We start from the raw sequence: 20,327 nt of genomic DNA on the forward strand, positions 1-20,327 counted from the left end.
CATTACCCACAGAAGTGATCCTCTCCCTGGGACTACTCCAGAGAGTAGCTGCTCATCACTAGCCCAACTTCAGAAAAGCAGTTGATCACTTCATTAAGTCTATCCCTATCCAAGACAGCACTTAAGCACATGCTTAACTTTAGGCATGTGCTTTTAAGTCTCATCAATGGGACTTATGTGTATGCATAAGTGTGGTCATGAGGCCCAGTGTGAGTTTGCATATCATAATCTGAATTTTAACTATTAGCCTAAAGTCTTGTACTCCCTTACAGTGGACACATCCAGAGCCAAATGTGAAAATTTCATGGGAGTGTCCTGGTCAGCAGACTCAATGAGGTAAAAAAGACTATGCATTTTTGTCAACCATGGGTTTTGTCAACCCTATGATTTTTGTCAACCATGGGTTTTGTCATGGAAATCAGGACAAGCATACATCTTTAATTATGCTTTAACCTTGCTTCTTTACTTTAGGACATGTGTACATATTAAAATTTAAATTATGTATATATTTTAGACATCATACCCATACATTAATACCAGCACTATCTCTTTAAAATATATGCTACTGGTGAATTTCAAAATTTGAAGAAATTTTCAAAAAAGCCTAAAATCCCATTTTCAAAAGAAACTTAGGGACAGATTTTTAAAGATATTTCAATGGGAGTTAGACACCTAGTTGTTTTTGAAAATCCCACTAAGTGCCTAGCTTCATCTTTAGGTACCTAAATACCTTTAAAAATCTGGCCCTTAGGAGTCTGTCTCATTGAAAGTCAATAGGACTTATGCACCTAAATCAATTAGGCTGAGATTTTTAAAGGTATTCAGGCATTGCAGTGCTCAGTGTTGCAATGCTCAACTGATTTTGGAACCTAAATCTCACTTTCTAAAGGCATTTAGACCCTTGGGAGCCTAAATCCCAGTGATTGTCCTAAGTGCCTAACTCCCGTTAGAAGATGAGACTTAGGCTCCTAAATCAGGTTTCAGAGTGGTAGCCGTGTTAGTCTGTATCAGCAAAAAGAACAAGGAGTATTTGTGACACCTTGTTAGTCTCTAAGGTGCCACAAGTACTCCTTGTTCTTTTTGCTCCTAAATCAGTTAGCTGAGTGCCACAACACCTAAAAACCTTTAAAAATCTGGTCTTTGGGGACTTTTGAAATTTGTACCATATACAATTTAGGGAGAATACTTGCCATAAAATCATGATGCAGCATGTAACAAGACTATAATGTTCTTTATTTAGCCGTGAAAGTTATCAGTTATAAAGACCGGTTATTTTAATCTGGTGTGTGTGGCTCTAAAAGATCTGGCTGAGAGTGGATCTAATTACTCCAATGTGGCATACAGTAGATAATTTACTATTTCAGAATGAAAAGGAACTTGTGACATGAGTGGATAAAAGGAGACATGAAAAATGCATTTTACACCATATGTCATAAATGCATGGATTGGCTTCTCAGACAAGGTTAAAAAGACTGAACTCTCAAATTTTCACAAAATAATGAGGTATCCTGGAGAGATCAGACAATTTAGAAAGATTTTTTTCCCAGTCATTTCCTCAACAAAGTTCCTATGCTGTTAAAGCCATTAATTTTTTTTAAGTATTGCTGCATGGTTTGTGAAAGCATTATTCATAGTAACAGTCTGACCCTCACCCTATGACCCAGAAAACTCAGTAATCTTATGTAAATCCTACATTTAACCACACTGATTCTGTATTACACTTCTACCCAGGATTGTCACATATTGTTCAAGATTTCAGGTTCAAGAAAGAAGATTTAATTTTAACTAAGATCAGTTTTAAAACCATTTATATCTGGATACCCCATAAGGACCTTTTCTAAATGACAAAGAAGTAAAATAAGTCCTTTCAAAAACAATTACATTGACACAGAATAACTACTTGGGACTTGAATTATGCAGGTTCTGGTCATCTGATACTAAATTTGCAACTTTTCCCCAAATGCCAGTATTTTTCAGTGTTTCCCAGGTATGGTTAAAAAAATATATTGAAGATATCATCTCCTGCTACCACAGATACTGTAATTGGATAGATTATTTCATACTAATGTCACATCTTTGGGTCCAGATGAGCTGTGCTTTACACTGGACCTGAGTGGAAAGACAGGAAGACAGTGACTCAAAGCCATTTTTCCATCACCATCAACCCCCAGTCCTAGGGCCAGCCAGGATCTACATTAGCCCCAGGCATAATTTAAAGCAGCCCAAGACCTGTTCTATATTACACCTGACAGGAACGATCCCCTAGATCTATTTTGTTGGCCAGGGATCACCAGAGCACAAAAAGCTCTGGTCACGCCCCCAGCACATCACTCATGTCAGGGGTGGAAAGGCCAGAAGTAGGTGGTATTTTGCTACTTGGGGGTGGCCTGATGTCATAGGCCTGATGTCATAGTCTGTTACAACAGCATCCTGGCTCCTCCAGTGCAAAGCAGCTGGATGGCAGGCCGAGGGTGTGGGCCAAAGACTTCATGTCCAGTTCTGATCATCAAGAAAGAACATCTCATACTTATACACATTAGTTTTATCTTATCTCTTATATAAGACAGATAGATTTTATATTACACCTCTTGCAGCTGTGGAGGGATCACTCCCACCCTGTCTGAAATTAGTGGGAGTTTTAATATTGGCTTCACTGGAAACAGGATTGTGACCTTCATATGCAGAATGTGTTTCTGACACAGGTTATGAGAATAAAAACTCCCAGGCAGGCCATCCACCCAGCACCATAATAATACTAATTAATTATAATGATGAAGTGCAGCCCCTCCATAGCTGCTATTCCAGCCTATGTAATGAAACAGAAGCTACTGCCCCTTTGTGCCCTATTCAGGAGTTTTGGACCACTGTACTCATGTGGCCTTTCTCCCGCTTTGCCCACCATATCAGCCTACACATCTGGTAGAGGGGCACTGCAGGAATTATGCTGCATGGAGAAACTTCAACCAGCCCTCTGTGCTGGAGTTTTTTTTAAATTTCAAGTCACCTGTAATGCAGTACAGGACTTATTCTCAGGCTAATTCTTCTGTTTCAGTGGTTTACTGGGCTTCTATAGGTTTTACAGTGATGCTCTTGTTAGTGAAAAATTGTGAGAACTACAGTAGGTACTTTGCTAAACTGCACTTCATGAAATTGCACTGCTAATCTACACAAAAACTGGCAGCCCCTGCTCACCACCTTTCAGCAAAGATTTTATATCCAAAGCTTAATGAAATCTTACATTGCTAAGTATTTGTTTCTTTTACAACCTTAATTATGCTGCAGTTTGTAGTAGACTAGGCAGCGATGTAAGAAATAATGAAAACTACCATTGAAAAAATAAGTGAACAATGTATATTTTGTGATGCATCATCTTTGCTTTTGATTTTACTCATTATTTCACATGATTCAGTCATTTGCAACCAGTCATCACTACGATTTGCAATGGCTTACTGTCACTGAAAAGTAGCATTCATTATGGCTTCGTCTATACCTGGAGCTGGGGGTGTAATGCCTATCTCATATAGACATACTGGCAATTGCTCTCATGGTAGTGCACTAAAAATAGCAGTGTAGCCATGACAACATGGGCAGTGGTGAGCACAGCACAGGCTAGCTGCCCAACGTACGGACCCATGGGGATTAGGTGGCTTTGTACTTGGGGCAACAAGCCCGTGCCACCACTCCCCATGCTGCTGCAGCTACACTTCTATTTTTAGTGTGCGAGCTCAATGAGACCTAGTGCAGGTATTTCTAGGTGATCTGGGAATTAAACCCTTGGCTCCAAGCGTAGAAGTACCCTTAATTTATTAGATCTCTCTTTTTTTTTTTCATCCTGCATCTCAGAGGGGTAAATTTTCATGTGGGATCAGGGATTTAGCTATGACTCCTGCCCAATCTTTAAGCACTGCACTAAAAATGTACGCAAAAACATGTGCTATTGCTTGCTGGAATAGGCACTCACAGTACATAGTGCCTTTTCGCTGACGTTCTAAGAGGAACTTCCACACATTAATGGCCAAATTGTGGTTTCCCATCTTGGGTGCCCAAAAGCCAGGGAGGGGGAATGGATTATGCAAGGTGCTTCCCCCTCACCTGTGCCCTGCTTTGGGCACAGCCACAGTGTGGCTGGGGAGCACAGTCCATGCTGTTTCCGAGCACCACTGTGGTGACAGCTGCCTGGAAAGGGCTGAGGAGGGGTACACTCTCCAAGGGTGATGCAGCTGCCATGCTGGTGTGTAAAAGGGCTGGCCACAATCTAGCCCCAGTGTCCTTTCAGATCCTCAGATAAAAGACACCATCCATTGTGGGCTGGATCCTCAGGTGCACCTGAGCAGAGAAAGGCATTGGTGGCTATGCAAGGGACAAGTTGTCTGTCCCAGTAATACAAAACAGCTGGAAGGCTAGGCAAGGATCAAGCCCTGTTAGAGTTTACTATTTCAGCACAGAATAAACACACTCTGGGGTAAATTTGAGTGCAGTGCATGCAGTTTTGCCATGAGCCAGACAGGGTTCTTCCTGGGGACATTGTCTGTAGCATGGCTCCTCCACCTCCCCTCCAGCCCACATGCCACTCTAGCCTGCATTAACTGAGACTGCCAGCAAAAAATTAAAAAATTAAAAATCTTTTTAAAAAACGCTAACTTTTTCAAATGGCTTAATATCTGTTTTATGCTGTCAGACAGGATGTCACACCCCAGTACGTCACATTCTCTGCCAGTGCTACACTAACAATTATTCATGGAGTCAAGAATGCAGATGACATTCCATTAACCATCCAGCATTATTTAAAGGTACCTGGGCTAAATTTTTAAAGATATGTGTGTATGCATATTAATTCAATAGAAATATTGATCTGATAATTATTAACATAAACTTATTGCAAGTGCCAAAGGAGCACATGGCCTAAGACATTATTCTTTCAAAATCAGGTCAGGCACAGGAGGGAGAATCCAGTGGCTTAGAAATGAGGGCCAGGAAACCTGGGTGGTTCTTTTACTTCATATATCCTGTGTGATGTTAATCTATCTGTGCATCTTTAAAATAGGAATAGCAATACTACCCTACCCCTTAGGGGTTGTTTAAAAACAACTTCATTATTTGTGAAGCTCTCGGACTAAACGGACGAGCAGTGCCAAAAAATTTGTGCATGCACAGTACATCCTGGGAAGGTGAAGACATCAGACTACTTATCCTGCCACTGTGTTGATGCCCAACTGAATAAAATGGACCCACTTTTTAAACTTGAGGCATGTAAAGGGACCTGGTATCAAAAAGTTGATTTAAGTGACAGGACAATTAGTACAGCAATCCAGGATACATTTCAGGCTGAAAAAAAGGTCTTACAATTGTACCTATGAAAATAATCTTTGCAGTAGGGCATAGATAAAGAAGATAACTTAGCTGAAAACTACTGTATATACTTAAAAAAAAAATTTAAAAACAGCCAATATATAAAAGCTAATATGCATGCACGTCTCAAGGTTATTTACTGAACTTACTATTAAAGCTTAAAACACCACAAGCTATTTAACAAATTCAGAGCTATATGAAGTGTTAACCTACTAGAGAGGCTGGGCATAAAGCAAAAGGAACCAGTATCTGGTGTAAATTCACCATAAAAAATTAAATGCTGCTAAATCTTAATAAATGTGCGGGGAGGAAAAATTGCAGATAATTAGTTAAGGGAACACAGTCAACCTCACTGATTAGGTTTGACACTTTGACGTTTAAGAATTATTTCTTTTGAGCCACCTGCCACAATTACCAGTTTAAAAAGGATTTAAACCACAAGTGAGTTCTGTAATTATTTAGAATGACTTGTAATGTGATGCAAACATACTGCTAACTGACAAAACAATTACAGTGGAAAAGAAGATATGTTTGATTGGAAATTAGAAAATGCAAGTTGCACGGTACTCTTGTTACAAATGTAAAGCATGTCATTTTCCTGTTTTATTAAATGAAGGTTGAATATTTCATAAAAAGCACATAAATTATAACAGGCTTTTTCTCAACTGCCCATATCAATTTTCTAATTAAAATTAGATAGATGATTATATTTTCTCAAGTGTTTATTTTCCTATGCAGAAAATCTTCAGTAGTCAAGTAGATAAGATTGTATGATCTATTCCAACAAACAGATAAGTATTTTGTCTGTTGTTGGAATAGACTATGTAAACTAATTATCTTCATTTTGAATCATTAAAACCTCCTCTGGAAAACTATTATAAACGTTTAAGCTATTGGATATGACAACTCTGGTTTCTGAGCACTGACTGGGTAACAAACAGGGTAACAATATTCTTCTGTGGATTTTAATAATAAAAATTGTCCTATTTATATTGCACCTTACATCCAAAGGTTCCCAAACTGATATGTTAACACTGTGATGATTTAGTTGGGGTGGTTCTGCTTTGAGCAGGGATTGGACCAGATGACCTCCTGAAGTCTCTTCCAACCCTAATCTTCTATGATTCTAATATACAGATGTTACTTCTTCACCACTGAAATGTAATCGCCAATGAGGGAAATGCAGACGTTATTTAATAGTGCACAGAAGCAGCAACAGGACTTGAAAACTCACTTGCCAGCAAAAATGGGAATTTTCCATTGGTAAGTGCCTCTTGCAGGCTGCTTAGGTAAAAGAAGCGGCCTGAGAATATTGTTAATATAATAGAAAAAATCACATGTTTAAATTTGTAAACAAGAATCTCACCCCTCCTCTCCATATCAAGTTACACCACAGAGGAGCACTGGAGGAGTGCTAATCTTGTTGAATCCATCATCCCACACTGAAGGGTGTCCTGGCCCTTCAGCAATTACTAGCCTTGTTGTCTCTCCACAGCACTGCAGAGGACAGAGGAAAGACAACACTTTTGACTCCCCTTCCTTTTAACCCATGAAAAGGTGCAGTGGTTCCCTAGTTCTCTCACTTCCTTGGACCTATTAAGAAAACGATCCTAGTAGCAGCGACTTCTTGGTGGCTCCTCCTCTGCTCTGTCAGGAGAAAAAGGGAAGAACTCCAGGCTCCTCCTGACTCCTGCCACAGAACCCTCTACTCGGAAGATGGGGGCAGGGATTGAAAAGAGAGTGGTGCATGGAATACAGGCTTAATATGCGTAGAGGGCCTTTGACAGTAGAAGGAACCTGGAGAGGAGAGAAAGGGAGGGAATGATCAGTAGGAGGATGGAGAGTGTAGACTTGAGGAAAGGAAAAGTTAGAAGAGAGGAAGGAAGAAACAAGTGGTAATAAGTGGTAAAGAGGTGACCAAAGCAGAGATTAGGGGAGGGGACGGAAAGACAAGGAAGAAATAATTCATTGAAGAGCAACCATGGGATCTTTAATGACTGTATGTGGTTGGTCATGAACAGAGCTGGTCAAAATTTTTCAATTTTTCCAAAACTGATCAAATTTAAAAATATGATTTTTTACGACGTTTCCATTTTTGACCAGTTGTAGAAACTGGTCAAAATATTGCAAATGTCTAATTCTGAAATTTTGATTTAAAAATAAAACCTGTAGATATACTGAAAAACATTGTGAATATTCCCTCTTTTTGTCAGGATGTTCTAGTCATGACAGCCAAATGATGGCCTCTCCAGAAGCACACTGTTCCATAACACCACAACAGGGCAGTGGTTCATCAGGACTAGCTCAGAGAGGATGAACCCTTTGTTGATACATCTAAAACACTGTTTCCACACTCAGTGGGTAGTTATTATCATTGTTTAGTGAAGATTGAACTGGAACATGACGCAACTGTGTGATAAAGTGACAGTTTTATTTTGTCAATAAAATGTGGGCTATATGTGCTGCCTGGACCACCTCTCTGCCTGCTCTTATTCTTTGGACATGTGGGCACAAATCAGGGATTTTGCACAAGGTCATGGAGAGAGAAGTCCCTGACTAAACATACGAGAGTGCACAAATCCCTTGATTTACCCACCTGTGGTAAATGTACACACACAAATAGTTCAAACACTATGGAAATCAGATCTTATTAAGCAAACTAGAGTACTCCTTACAATGCAAGCGTTATTTAGAGGCCAGCTTCTAAGTTCATGTCCAGCTGTTCTGAATGCTGTAACCATGTGATGCAATGACTAAGAATATCACTTAACAATGGGATTTCACAAGCCTTTATGCTAAGGCCATTTTTTTTCTTTGCACACCCCTTCCCAGTACAGGATCAGTTCTGTTGGAAAATAGACATCCCTACACCTTCAGTAGGACTAGTCCTACTTCCAACATATGCAGAAACCACACAGCAGCTATTTCTTCGTGCCACACGCTGCAGATGATAGCTGCAACCTGTTATGCACAGTCCAGAGTAAGGGAAAGTGCAGAGAGCACAAGGGAGCTACAGCTATTGGGCACAGTCTGCTCCCATTGCATGCCAATGCAGAGACGAGGAGGGATTGGAGGCAAACTGTCCTTGAGTGGTAGGGGCAAAGCAGTCTTTGATTCCTGAGAGCAGGAGCTATATGCCTGGCATGAATGCTGACTGCACAAGGAGTACAGGGAATGCTGCTTGCTCCTGCCACACAACTGCGCACACAAGTAAGGACCAGGCAGAATCTTGCCCAAAATGAAGTGAGTCTCAACTGCCTGCCCTAGGCTGAACATAGATTCCTGACTCTTCTAACTATCACTGAAGCTTGTTTGTGTAAAAGACTTGGACTTCCCACCCTGGTTTCCCAAACAGCCAGCAGGAAGCTGTGGCAGCCATTCATAGTCTGTTTTCCTCAGTAGAATGATACTGAATATTTTCAGTATTTTCATCAGAAGGGCGGGGTGGTTTATAAATATCAGAGAATAAAATACTATGTCTTAAAAATAGCTTACTTCTACATAAATCTGTGTGATGTGCAGTGGGTATTCCTATTACCCTACTAATGATAACACTTACAAGCTGTCCCTCATTTTTGTTGATTTGAAGTAACTCTTTTCAAGATTTTTTTTTTTTTGGCCATATTGCTCGTATGTTTACAGAAACTGTTGCATTACCAAATGATGAAACAAAATGAGGGGAATATGTTCCCCTGATCTCTGCAGTGGCAAACAGAAAAATCACTGTATTTAATCTGCATTACAGATTACAGATTAATCTGTCTGACAACAGGGTTACTAATAATTAACCCAGCATGTCAACGCCTGTTTCTATGGACCACTGATTTCATAAACTCATACTTGCGTGTTATGGGATTAAAAGCATAGTTTAGCAGATTATCTTGCATTATCAATGTACAAAGATACTTTGTTCTTGATCTAACTATAACTTTTATGTGTCTCTCAATATTTAGGAGATCAATGCCCGGAAAATGGTTCAGAAAACAAATTCCATTCCATCCAAACCAACACAGTTGGAGGCTTCCAACAAACCCAAGCTTTGGTGAGTATAGTTATGGCAAGTTTAACACTGAGATATTGCATCACAACATGCTGAGTATATATGTTATCTATTTTTATATCCTTCCTGGACAGCCAATGGCCAAAAGTCATGCGAAGGTGTGTTCCAAAGAAACTAGTGTGTTGTAATAAAGTACATTCAGCAAATGACAATGCAAACCACAGAAACATACAGAAAGGAAAAGTAAACCTGTTCTTTATCTGAGATTTGTTGAATATTTAAAGTCAGGGAACAATTAGTTTATAGGAGCCAGTTTCCTTCCTGGTTCCCCTTACAAGTAAATCACTAATGTTATATCACAGCACAAGGCCAGAAGGCTCCAAGTGAGCACCTCTGGAGTGGGATAGCAAGAGAGGAACTTGCAAACAGAGGTCATGGAGCATGAGTTCTTCTGAGCAGCAAATGGTCTCACACTGTGAATTCTAGTGCATTAAAGCTATCCCCAACTCACAGACAGTCTGTTGGGAACCATTTCCAGTAAGTTACAGCAGCCTCATGCTCTTCTAACTTCTCTCAGGACCAAGACTGGGGCCAGAGAGACAGAGAGAGAAAATCAGAAAGCTGTTACCAGCCCCCTGATAGCCACCACCTCTCATATCTCATCCTCAACAGAGACTCTGTCCCTCTGTCTTCCACATTGCATTTCAGTGAGTGCCACCATCTTTCTCTATGTAATTCCTTGCTTCTCCTATCCCGCCCTCTTCAAGGCTTATTCTTACCCTGGACTAGCCATCTTTCTAAACCTTTTGTATGTTTTTCTGAAGCAGGCTAGTGCTGTGGAAGCAATCTCCAGCAAAAGTATATGCCCCTCTGAACACCAGTATTTTCAACCAGAAGGAGCTGCTGCGGTTCAAAGCACTACCTGTTTAGCCCCCTTCCACCAGTGAGTAATATATCTAGTAAAAGCATTAGACATGGACCCAAGCCACAAAATTCACATGTTTAACACTCCAATGTTCAGAAGTGTGTGTGTAAGGCACTGGCTCAGTGCATGTGATGGTGTCTGTTTCTAATAGCTGGCCCTGTAAAGGATAAGAGCATGCTCTTTACTGATAGCTAATGCAGTTACTTTTTTAGCTTTAGTGATAGGGATTGTGCTGCTGGTGTTGATGGTCTTGGGCTTGGTTCCCGCTCTTGACCATGGGGTCTGTACATGTGCATCCATTGGTCCTTCTGTTTGGATCTGGGGATTCTGCTCAGCCCATTATGAAAACAGGGACTAGCTGCAAAATGAGGATCCATGTTTCAGTTCCAAACTCTCCACCACCACCACCCAAAATAAGCTGTGGAATAATTGTGCCAATTGTTTTGTTTTGAGTCCAGCTGAAATCTGCGTATGCTGTAAGTGTCAGCACAGTTGCTTTTTTAATGTGGGTTGATGTGCATCCACTTGACTAAGGAGTTAGAGCTCTGAGTGTTTTCCTGAAATAAGTGGCATTTGTGATAAGTAGTATGTATACTACATTGTTGGGTTCAGACATTACAGTTCCAAATACGCACAGTAGGAAACAAGTCAAGTACTTACAGGTGGACCCCTTGGTCCTATTGGTCCCTCTATCCCCTGTGGTCCTTGTTCACCCTGTTTTCATGATGATAAGAACAGAGCATGTTTGAAAACTGACTCTTTGCGCAAAATAGAAATGCTCTTGTGAAAGACTCAAAAAAGAAGAAAAGTGATCTTACAGGTTTACCAGAATTTCCCATCAAACCTGGTATCCCAGGGGCACCTGCATTACCCTGTTAGACAGAAATGAGAAAAAGTTAACCATATCAAGCTACCAGTTACCATACCAGTTCAAGAGAATTAACAAAGAAATTAACAAGCAATGAAATCAAACCACCTGCTATACCCATTTTTGCTCTTACTCTTTATTCCCCACATGATTCTCCTTCATCCAGTTCCTCTAAGTTCTTCCCTTATTTTTGTATAGCAATGAAACACACTGATGGGACTTCAATTATAGTGGATGCACGGAAGCATGCCATATATTTAAATTGAATCCCAACTTCCAGTCTAATCACTCTTTTGAGTTTCTCATGGTTTTCTCCTCAGATAAATTTCTTTTGGTCTAAAATTTTCAATGCTTTTTGTTCAGGCCATATGTGAACATCCGTGGAGAGTTTGAGTAGAATTGGAACAGCCATGTTTCAGTTATTTGAACTGTTAGAATTGAAAGCTCTTGTCTTTTTATCCATTTAATGCAGCTGAATATGCTATTCTTATTAACGTATCTAATCCTTTTTTGAAGTGTACTATGCTATATGTGTCAATGATATCCTCTGCAGTGAATTTCACAGAATTACTATATGCTGCATTTAAAAAAAAACATTTTATTTTAAAGTGTTTTGAATCAATAAAACCTCTTTCATCTTTTACGCAAGATCAATACTACCGTCACAGTGAAAGAACTGCAAAAACTGCAGACCAACCACTGATTAAGTTTTTGTTCACTTGTCTGGCATGTGTCATTTTTTATGTCAACAGTTATTTTTCATTTAACCACAATGACAAGTGAACAAAATTTCACTGGCTATTTTAGAATTTGATAAACACAAAATCCAGTTTTAGAGGAAAGGAAGTAGATTATTTAAATTATTTTACCTTTGGGCCAGAAACACCATTTGCACCTGGAGAGCCAGGTAAACCCTAAAAGAAACAACATTTTAAATATCATTTGTGTGTTAGTACAGAGTCTAGAAATGTACAAAAAGCACCTGCTGAAACTGTTGTTAAAAATGTAATTTTACATTATTGCAATCATAATTTATACTTTTCTAGTCTTTTCACCTGAAGATCTTAATGCACTTTCCAAACAGCAATTTATAAAGCCTGAACCCCCTCTGAAGTAGGTAAGTAGTATTATCCCCATTGTGCTTTGTTCAGGGTCACAACATGAGTCACTGCCACTGCCAGATTCAGAAATGGGTATAATACCCTGAACTCCCCACTCCAATCTTATGCTCAGACTATAAGACCCCCTCTCTTGTTTACACTCGACTATAAGACTCCCTCTCTTGTATACAACCATTCACAGCAAGTGATCTTTACGGTTAGGGAAAAAATAGCAAAAGAACAGAACCAACTTCAGAATGCAACTATACATCAAATGATATTTTAACTTAGTTCCTTCAATATCTTCTCTGAGTATCTGCTCCTGTAGCAGAATGTTTTGAAAAAGTTTCTGTTGGGCTTTTAACACTTGACACTGGTTTGACACAAATAAGCAATTATTGTGAGAGGAGTAACTGTGTGCAGGAAGTATTCTTTGGAAGTATTCTTTGGCATTGGAAGTTGAATTTTTCTCTAGCTGAAAATGTAAAGGAAAGAAGGTTTTCAATTTGGTAACATTATGCACTATCTATATTCCCAACATATCCAACATTTTAAATCCACAAACTACAAGATTAAACATAAAAATGTATTTACTGGTATGGTATATGTCTCCTTGACTGTGACCAATCCGCGTGAATTAAGAATAGCACTGTGTATTTTAACAGCAGAGTAGTGTTATGCCTTTTATGTATGTATTTTATGGTAGATTAAATTTGTTTGTAGTTATTTGTACTGTTTCAATTAAAAGAAAGCCTCATAACACCCAAGTGTGGAGAGCCCCATAATGGGATAGTTGCAGATTCTCCTATCACAGGCAAATCCCTCACTGACATAAAGTGAGTGTATCTGGCCACTAGCTCCCCCACATCCCTTCCATATGGGACATTTTGGGGCAAGAGGAAGTATGAGGCACTCCAGCAATCCTATATTGGCAGAACAGCCACAGGGGATTTTTCCATCTGGGGTAAATTCAACCAGCCTTAGGCTGCTCTAACTTGCATTGTGGATCACTTTGGCCCCCAGCCAGTCCCAAGATTAGGAAAGGCAGAAAGCCATCTTTCACTACCTCACCTCCTTAGCTGCCCCAAACTCAAGATCAGTATAGCTGAGGATTGAGCCCTCAGTGTTGATAAAGACAAAATCAAATCCTAATACACAAATATCGGAATCTATATTCAGTCCTGTAACTCAAACAGACACACACACACAAAAACCCAACAGCAATTCCTCCTGCACATCAGTAGGACCACAGTCCTCACCTCCTACACCATTAAGTCTAAAACCCACACCAAATAAATAAATACGAACAAGAAATTCTGGGTGCTTCTTTTAAAATTTACAAGGCACTCAGGATGGGATTCAAAAAGTTATTTAGGCACTTAACTCTTTTCATTTCAATGTGTGATGAGCAAGTATATAAACCTAGATAGACAGGTGGATAGAATTATAAAGAGATGATTAGTAAAAAGAATTGATTTAAGAATAAATATTTGTAGACAGAATGAAAATAGCATTCTACTGATTTGTAAACTAATTCCTTTATACTTAAAACTAGGCCACACTCTTACACCACTGCTATCAGACAAGGTCTAGTAAACTCCACTGCCTGGATAAACTTTTGCAAAATTAAAAACTTATTGGCCCATGTGCTCAGATATTCCCACAGTGCACAGAGTCAGAGGTGATGTGTAAAGCTTCTACTTACACTGTTCTGATCCTGGTGTCCATGCCTTCTACTACGTGCTCTGTTAGAGTAGCCTGCGGGCTGTTATTTATGTCTGCCTGTAACAGCCACAAGGCATTGAACCCTAAGCCCAGAAAGAACTTCCAGTGAAGTAGCATGTTGGCCCACCCTTTTTTAGTAATCTACTTCCCTATTATGCTGACAGCCAGGAGATTGTTTTGCGTTCAACCCCCTATTTTGGCTATACTCTTCAGGATCACCCTTGCACTGGAGTTATCCTTCCTGGGCCATTCACTCAGTTTTCCACCCAAGGTATGATGAGGCACAAAAGCTGGCACAAGTGCATCTGAGAAACTGGTCTCTTCTTCGTGTTTGAACTGAATGGGACTTTCACATTTAAAGTATCAGATACCTACTGGCAGTCCTTGAAGTCCTGCATCACCTGGACCACCAGGTTTTCCTGGTTCTCCCTGAAAAAAAAAATCGATTTGCATGAATTATATAAAATCTTCAGTTAAATAAGTTAAAAAACTTTATTTCTAGACAGTAGAAACAGTGTCATTTTAGACATTTAGGCTGGGGAAGTTTACTACAAATTACCACAGTAACGTTCACAAACCAAAAGCAGTAGCACAAATGAAAAACATACAAAATATACTGGTGATTGGAGCTATTACAGTTAGAACAATATGTATCAAATGACATGTAAACTGAAATAGCCAGATAAGATACAGTTAGCCTACCTTTGCTCCAGGCATTCCAGGGATCCCTGCCCGGCCATCAACCCCTGGTAAGCCCTTGAAACACAGATAGCATATTGTTATAAAGAACATTCTTTGCTTGTCTTAATGCTGTTCCCCAGCATTTGCAATATAAAGGATCATGATAGGGAGCAAATTTTTTAAACAAATGAGATATACATACAGCTTCTCCTTTAGGCCCAGGGAGACCGGTTATTCCTCTAATACCTTGAGGACCCTAAAAAAAAAAAAAAAAAAAAAACCATTGAAGTGACAGATGCAAGACGCATCAATACATGCTTATTCATGGCTATATTAGGTAAGTTACCTTCAGCACATGTAACATGTAATATATAATATTACTGCTAAATGTTTACTTGTAAATATGATTTGAACTCACCCTGTCACCCTTTGGACCTGTCTCTCCCCGTAGACCTCTCTGTCCCTGGTCACCCTGCAGGAAACATTTTCATTTAGCAACAAAGTCAGAATACAATTGGTCATATTGATTAAATGAAATCAGATAAAACATGAAAGGTAAAATTCACTCTTGTGCAGAGAGCGTGTGCTTGGCCCTGTGCAACATTTGAGCCCCAAATCAAGCGTTTAGGTGGGCCTTAAATGGTACATCGTGACCTTTGTGGGCTCCCTCTAATTGGTGAATTTCAGTTTAATGGCTCAGTCTTGCATTACTTGGGAACAGCTAAAACTTCCAGTGAAGCCAATTAGCGTTTGGGTGCATAAAGATGCAAGATCTAGCTTTTAATGAGCATCACTGCCTTTTAAGTGTCCTTTCGTTTTCACCTTTACCCATACTCCGCTTCGGCTGCACTCTCACTCTATAAACAACTAAAAAGTAATTCAATGGAACCCTCTTAAAAGGAAATCACTTTACTATGGGAAGGGACGATATCTATGTTCACTGTATGGTGGTGTCCATGCTGACTAGTCCATTTAGACAATTATAGATAGGTATACAGTTTTCTCAAACCTTCTTAAGATATAAAAGATGGTACTTCCCTTCTCCTTATTGGATCAAAACATTGTTTCAGGTGTTTAGGTATTTACGCTCAGAAGGTGAGTAAATCTATATTTTTTCTGTGGAGGACACACTAATTCTAAATTAAATATGTCTAATTTACATTGAAACTACTGTGCAATTTACATTGACATTGATTGGCCTGTGTAGTTTATAGTTAACAGGCCCTGATGTTGGCCAGAAGTTAGGGCACTCATGCAGGCTGTGTCCCCCCTCTGCCTGATTTCCACTTGATATAAGCTATTTAAATATTCACTGGGCCACAGGAAGGGTAAGAATAATGCCATAGCCCAGTGCTTAGTGCACTCATGTGGGAAACCCAAGTTCCAGTCCCTGCTCCATTGTGTGTGTAAGTATTCTACACAAAGTGGACCAGGGTCTCCCACATCCTGGGTGAGTGCTCTAACCACTGGGATAAAGGGTATTCAGGGGTGGGTAAAATGGGACACAAGCTCCTCTTCAGTTTTTGCGAGAATGAACTTTGGGGAACTGGGCTTAGATATCTCCCCTCTCCTCAGCATTTCCTATTGGCTAGTTTAGGCAGCTCCCCTCTCAGCTGGCTGGCTTTTGTGAATCTCTTTAAGCACCTAACTCTCCCCATGCCTTGTATAAGGAGCCTGGGCACCTAACTTAGGGCTGAAGATTCCATTAGGAGGCAAGATGCCCAAAAGTTAGGGACCGCACCATTGAGCCCAGGTCCACTTTATGGAACCGTTCCAATGTGGGATAATGATGTGCAAACAGAAAAGAACCCAACTTGACCTTCAGACCCCAAAGTGAGTTTAGAGACTTGGCACTGAGAAATAAACATCTTTTTACTAAGTGCCTGTTCTCCTGTTATCAAGTTACACCGTTAACTTCAATAGCAACTATCAGACTCAAAATGTCTGAAAAAACCTATACAATACACAATACCAACTGTATAAAGGTGCTTAATTGGAACAATTTCTCTGCTATACGGCTACCTTTTATTTCTAAATACATTGAACCCTTTTGTTATGACATCTAAAACACCCAAACTGCTTTCCCCACCAAAACAAATATTGTTAGAAAAGGGGTAAAGTGCCCTTATTTAAATGGACAACATTTAGCTTCTATTGGACTCAAAAATGATTTGTTTATCCTCATGCATGAAAGGGAAGAGTCACTGACTTTTATCATTCAACTGAATAATGCAAAGAGAAGTTTATGTGTTTTGTTTGTAAAACAAGTGACTTTTGTGTCTCCAAAACATAAAAGTGCTTGCTGCTGTGTTATGATAGTGGGCAGGAATAGATGCAAAGTTATGTATGTATGTTATGCCCAATTTTTAAAAAAACATTTTTTCTTTATTTTTTACATATGCCATTTTAAGAACACAAATTGTTATATCAGGCTAACCTGGCCCATCTTGTCTGGTATCAGTTACAGGAAATCATCTATTCCTGAGGCTTCAGAGACAGAAATGCTCAAACACACACAGGCTAATTGTGCAATGTTACATCATGGGCTGGAGAGAGAATTATTTACATATATGGTCATTTGTACAGTTTATGATTATGCACTTAAGCATGAAGAAATCCTGTCTAGTAGAGATTAAATGAGATCAGCTATAAGGTTGAACGTTATGTGAAGGGTGGCTGGGGAGACAACTAGAGAAGTAGAATGATCCTAGGTGGTATGGGGTAATTACTTCCAGATTCCCTCAGAATCTGCTTATATCTGAATTATGTTAAAAACCTTTGTAACTCGGGCGCTGATTCCTAGCAGCGGCAACTGTCACCTCCAATAACTGGTGGTATTTGATCTACTTTTTCCTTCCCTTCATCCCCTGTCCTCCCTTCAGTTTAGTTAGATTTGAGAAGTGAAACACTGGGAAATCAGTGGGGATGTGGGAGGTTGATGGGGAAGTGGGAAGAAAAGGAGGCCCATTGTGCTGTCTCCCTGCATTTTCTCTGAGGATACACATACTAATCATTCGTTAAAAGTTTGGTGATTGTTGCATTTCAATATTGAATGTAACACACAAATGGCAAGCTTTTACTGAAAGGGCAGAGACCTGGAGAAAGCTTGGAAGCCTCTTGGAAGCAGAGAATTGTGACTTTGGCATCAGTAAGGAGAACACATAAGAGATTATCTAGATGTTGGGATTTTGAACAAGGAACTTTTGGGAAAGTTAAAGTGAATGTCTGAGCTAACTTTGGAACATGTGGCACCAGCAGCAGGGCAGTCGGGGCTCCTGAAAATGAAGCAAGCACAAAACAGAAACATCATGCTGCCATATATCGAGGTGTGACTAGAACAGCTCTGTAGCGGGGTGGTCACCCTGCTCTTGCCCTGAAGGGGTTAAAACAGCCCTGGGAGAGGGCTTCCCTGGGGAGCCAATGGTAAAAGCAGCCCTGGAGAGCACTGTGGCTGGAAATAAGGGGAGTGAGTAGCTGACCACACGTGGTGGCCATCTCATTTAGGGCCCAGCTGGCCCTTATAAGAGGGCTGGGGGCCAGGAGCTGAAGGAGTCTCACTCTAGCCCTGGAGTGGGAAGGGCTAGCTGCCGGGAAGCAAGATACCTGAGGTGCAGCAGTGCTGGGGAAGGGCAGAGGGATCCAGGGAGCTCCAGCCTGGTAAAACCCCAGGCTGCAGGCCTTGGTGAAGGCCTACAAAAAGTACTGGGGCTGCAGAGGGGCAGCCTGGGGATAGGCAAAGACACTAGGTCCTAACCCCTTGCCAGTGATGAGTGGCCATTACACTGCAGTCTGCCCCAGTGAGCGGGGGCTAGATGATGGGCAGTAGCCACTGAGGCAAGGTGGGTTTAGAGGGTTGGGGGTTCCCCTGAGAGGGGAGACTTAGAGTATGGGGGTACTGCTGGGGCAGAACCCCAGGTTAAAGGGCACTGGGGTCTGGGAGGGACACGGGGCCAGCGGCAGGCAAGACACCGGCCTGCAGACGGTGCTCTGGGCTGGAAAGAGCTAATTCCCAAGACGACCAGCAGGAGGCACCGCACTGGTGAATCTCGCTTTGCTACAAGCTCCAATGCAACCAGAAGTCTCACTGCGGCAGCCAGCTATAAGTGTACAGCAGCCTCTAAAGCAGTGGTGTCCAACCTTGGGTCTGGGGTGGAGACACTTTTGTCTCCCAAGAGTCTAAGTTATAGCCTTTGAGCGTAACTGTGTCAAGAAGAAAATGCCCTGCAATTGTTAAACTGAAGTGTTTGAATTAACCCTATTACTACAGGGATCCAGATGCGGACACCTCTTCCTCCATGGCAACAGGAGCAGCTCTGAGGTGAGATGGGAATACTCTGAGCAACTGTTGTCCCTTCCTTGCTGTAATTGCTATCCAGCTCACCCGCTAGGCATCTGCTCATTGCAGAAGAGGCTGGAGGGAGCAGCACCAGTTGCTTCATTCCCTGCTTTTCTGTCAGGATGTGGAAGCCCAGGGGAAGCAGAACAGAAGTTCGATTGGCTCTGTCTGCACCTGAGGCTGTGCCTACCAAAGAATGACTCCCCTCCCACGACACCCACCCCAAGGGGAAATGAGAGAGAGAAGCTGACAAACACTAATAATGGCTCCCTTATTCTCTGCCTAGCTCAGTCTGGGGGAGCCTGAAGTCTCTCCACAGCTTGCTCTGACTTATACCAGTTAGAGCCATCCCTTAGGGGCCATATGCCAGCTGGGGCTAGCCAGCTACTCCTCCTTCCCACCCCCAGAGGCGGGGCTGCATGGAGCGAGATGTAGCAGGTGGATACATTGGCTTTATGCCCACAAGGAATTTATAGGTGCTCTCCGCTCCGTTTGCCGCTCAAACAGTGAAAAGTGCACGCAACAGGACAAAAGGCTTGCTCTAAAGTACTGACTGTGGCCCCTTGACCTTGGTGAAATAGTATGAAGATGAACAGATTAAACAGCACTGCTGTAGAGAATGTAGGAGCAGGAAAGACTTCAGCCTTCTCAACTTGCCAATACACTAGCCACACTACTGATAGAACAGCGTCCATTGTGGCTCTTGGGGAATTAGCTAGGAGTCAGCTCCAGGAGCCCTTAGTGGCCAGCTGTTCCTGCTTTCTAGCTAAGGTAAGTGGCTATTTAATACTTGTTATGAAAATATGTAACTTTTAAAATCATAACTAAACTCAATGGCCCAAATTCTTTCATTTGTCCTGATATCAGTGGAATTATACTGACTTTACAATGATCTAATGAGACTATAATTTTGCCCTTTGGTCTTGATTTTTCCATAGACCAACTGCACTCTTGTATCAGATATGTCAGGGGAAGCTCACCTTCGTAGTTGTAAGGAAAAGACACCTTAAATCACTTATTACCTCCTCTCTGTTTAGGAGAACCTTTTATTTGTTTCCACACATACTAAGGCAGGGGTGGGCAAACTTTTTGGTCTGAGGGCCACATCTGGATGGGGAAATTGCATGCAGGACCATGAATGTAGGGCTGGGGCAAGGGGTTGGGGTTCAGGAGAGAGTGCGGGGTGTGGAAGGGGGTGTGGTGTGCAGGAAAGGGCTCAGGGCAAGGGGTTGGGGTGCAGGAGGGGGTGTGGAAGGGGGCTCAAGGCAGAGGGTTAGCGGATTCAGGGTGCTGGAAGGGTGGGGGCTCTGGCCCAGTGCTACTTACCTCCTTGCCTGCCCTAG

The 20,327-nt window shown here is 41.3% G+C and overlaps 1 protein-coding gene across 1 annotated transcript in view; it reads right to left on the minus strand.

The window, feature by feature from the left end:
- The window catches only part of COL9A1 (collagen type IX alpha 1 chain), a 102,727-nt gene that overhangs the window by 32,297 nt on the left and 50,103 nt on the right, over window positions 1-20,327 (minus strand). The window contains exons 22-28 of the mRNA XM_073336363.2: window positions 15,067-15,120; window positions 14,851-14,904; window positions 14,670-14,723; window positions 14,343-14,396; window positions 12,012-12,056; window positions 11,093-11,146; window positions 10,935-10,988 (exon numbers count right to left, since the gene is read on the minus strand). Coding sequence (XP_073192464.1) covers window positions 10,935-10,988; window positions 11,093-11,146; window positions 12,012-12,056; window positions 14,343-14,396; window positions 14,670-14,723; window positions 14,851-14,904; window positions 15,067-15,120 — 369 coding nt within the window. The remainder of the gene's footprint in view (window positions 1-10,934; window positions 10,989-11,092; window positions 11,147-12,011; window positions 12,057-14,342; window positions 14,397-14,669; window positions 14,724-14,850; window positions 14,905-15,066; window positions 15,121-20,327) is intronic.

The sequence above is a fragment of the Lepidochelys kempii genome, chromosome 3 (assembly GCF_965140285.1).
Source record: "Lepidochelys kempii isolate rLepKem1 chromosome 3, rLepKem1.hap1, whole genome shotgun sequence".
Taxonomy (NCBI): Eukaryota; Metazoa; Chordata; order Testudines; family Cheloniidae; genus Lepidochelys; species Lepidochelys kempii.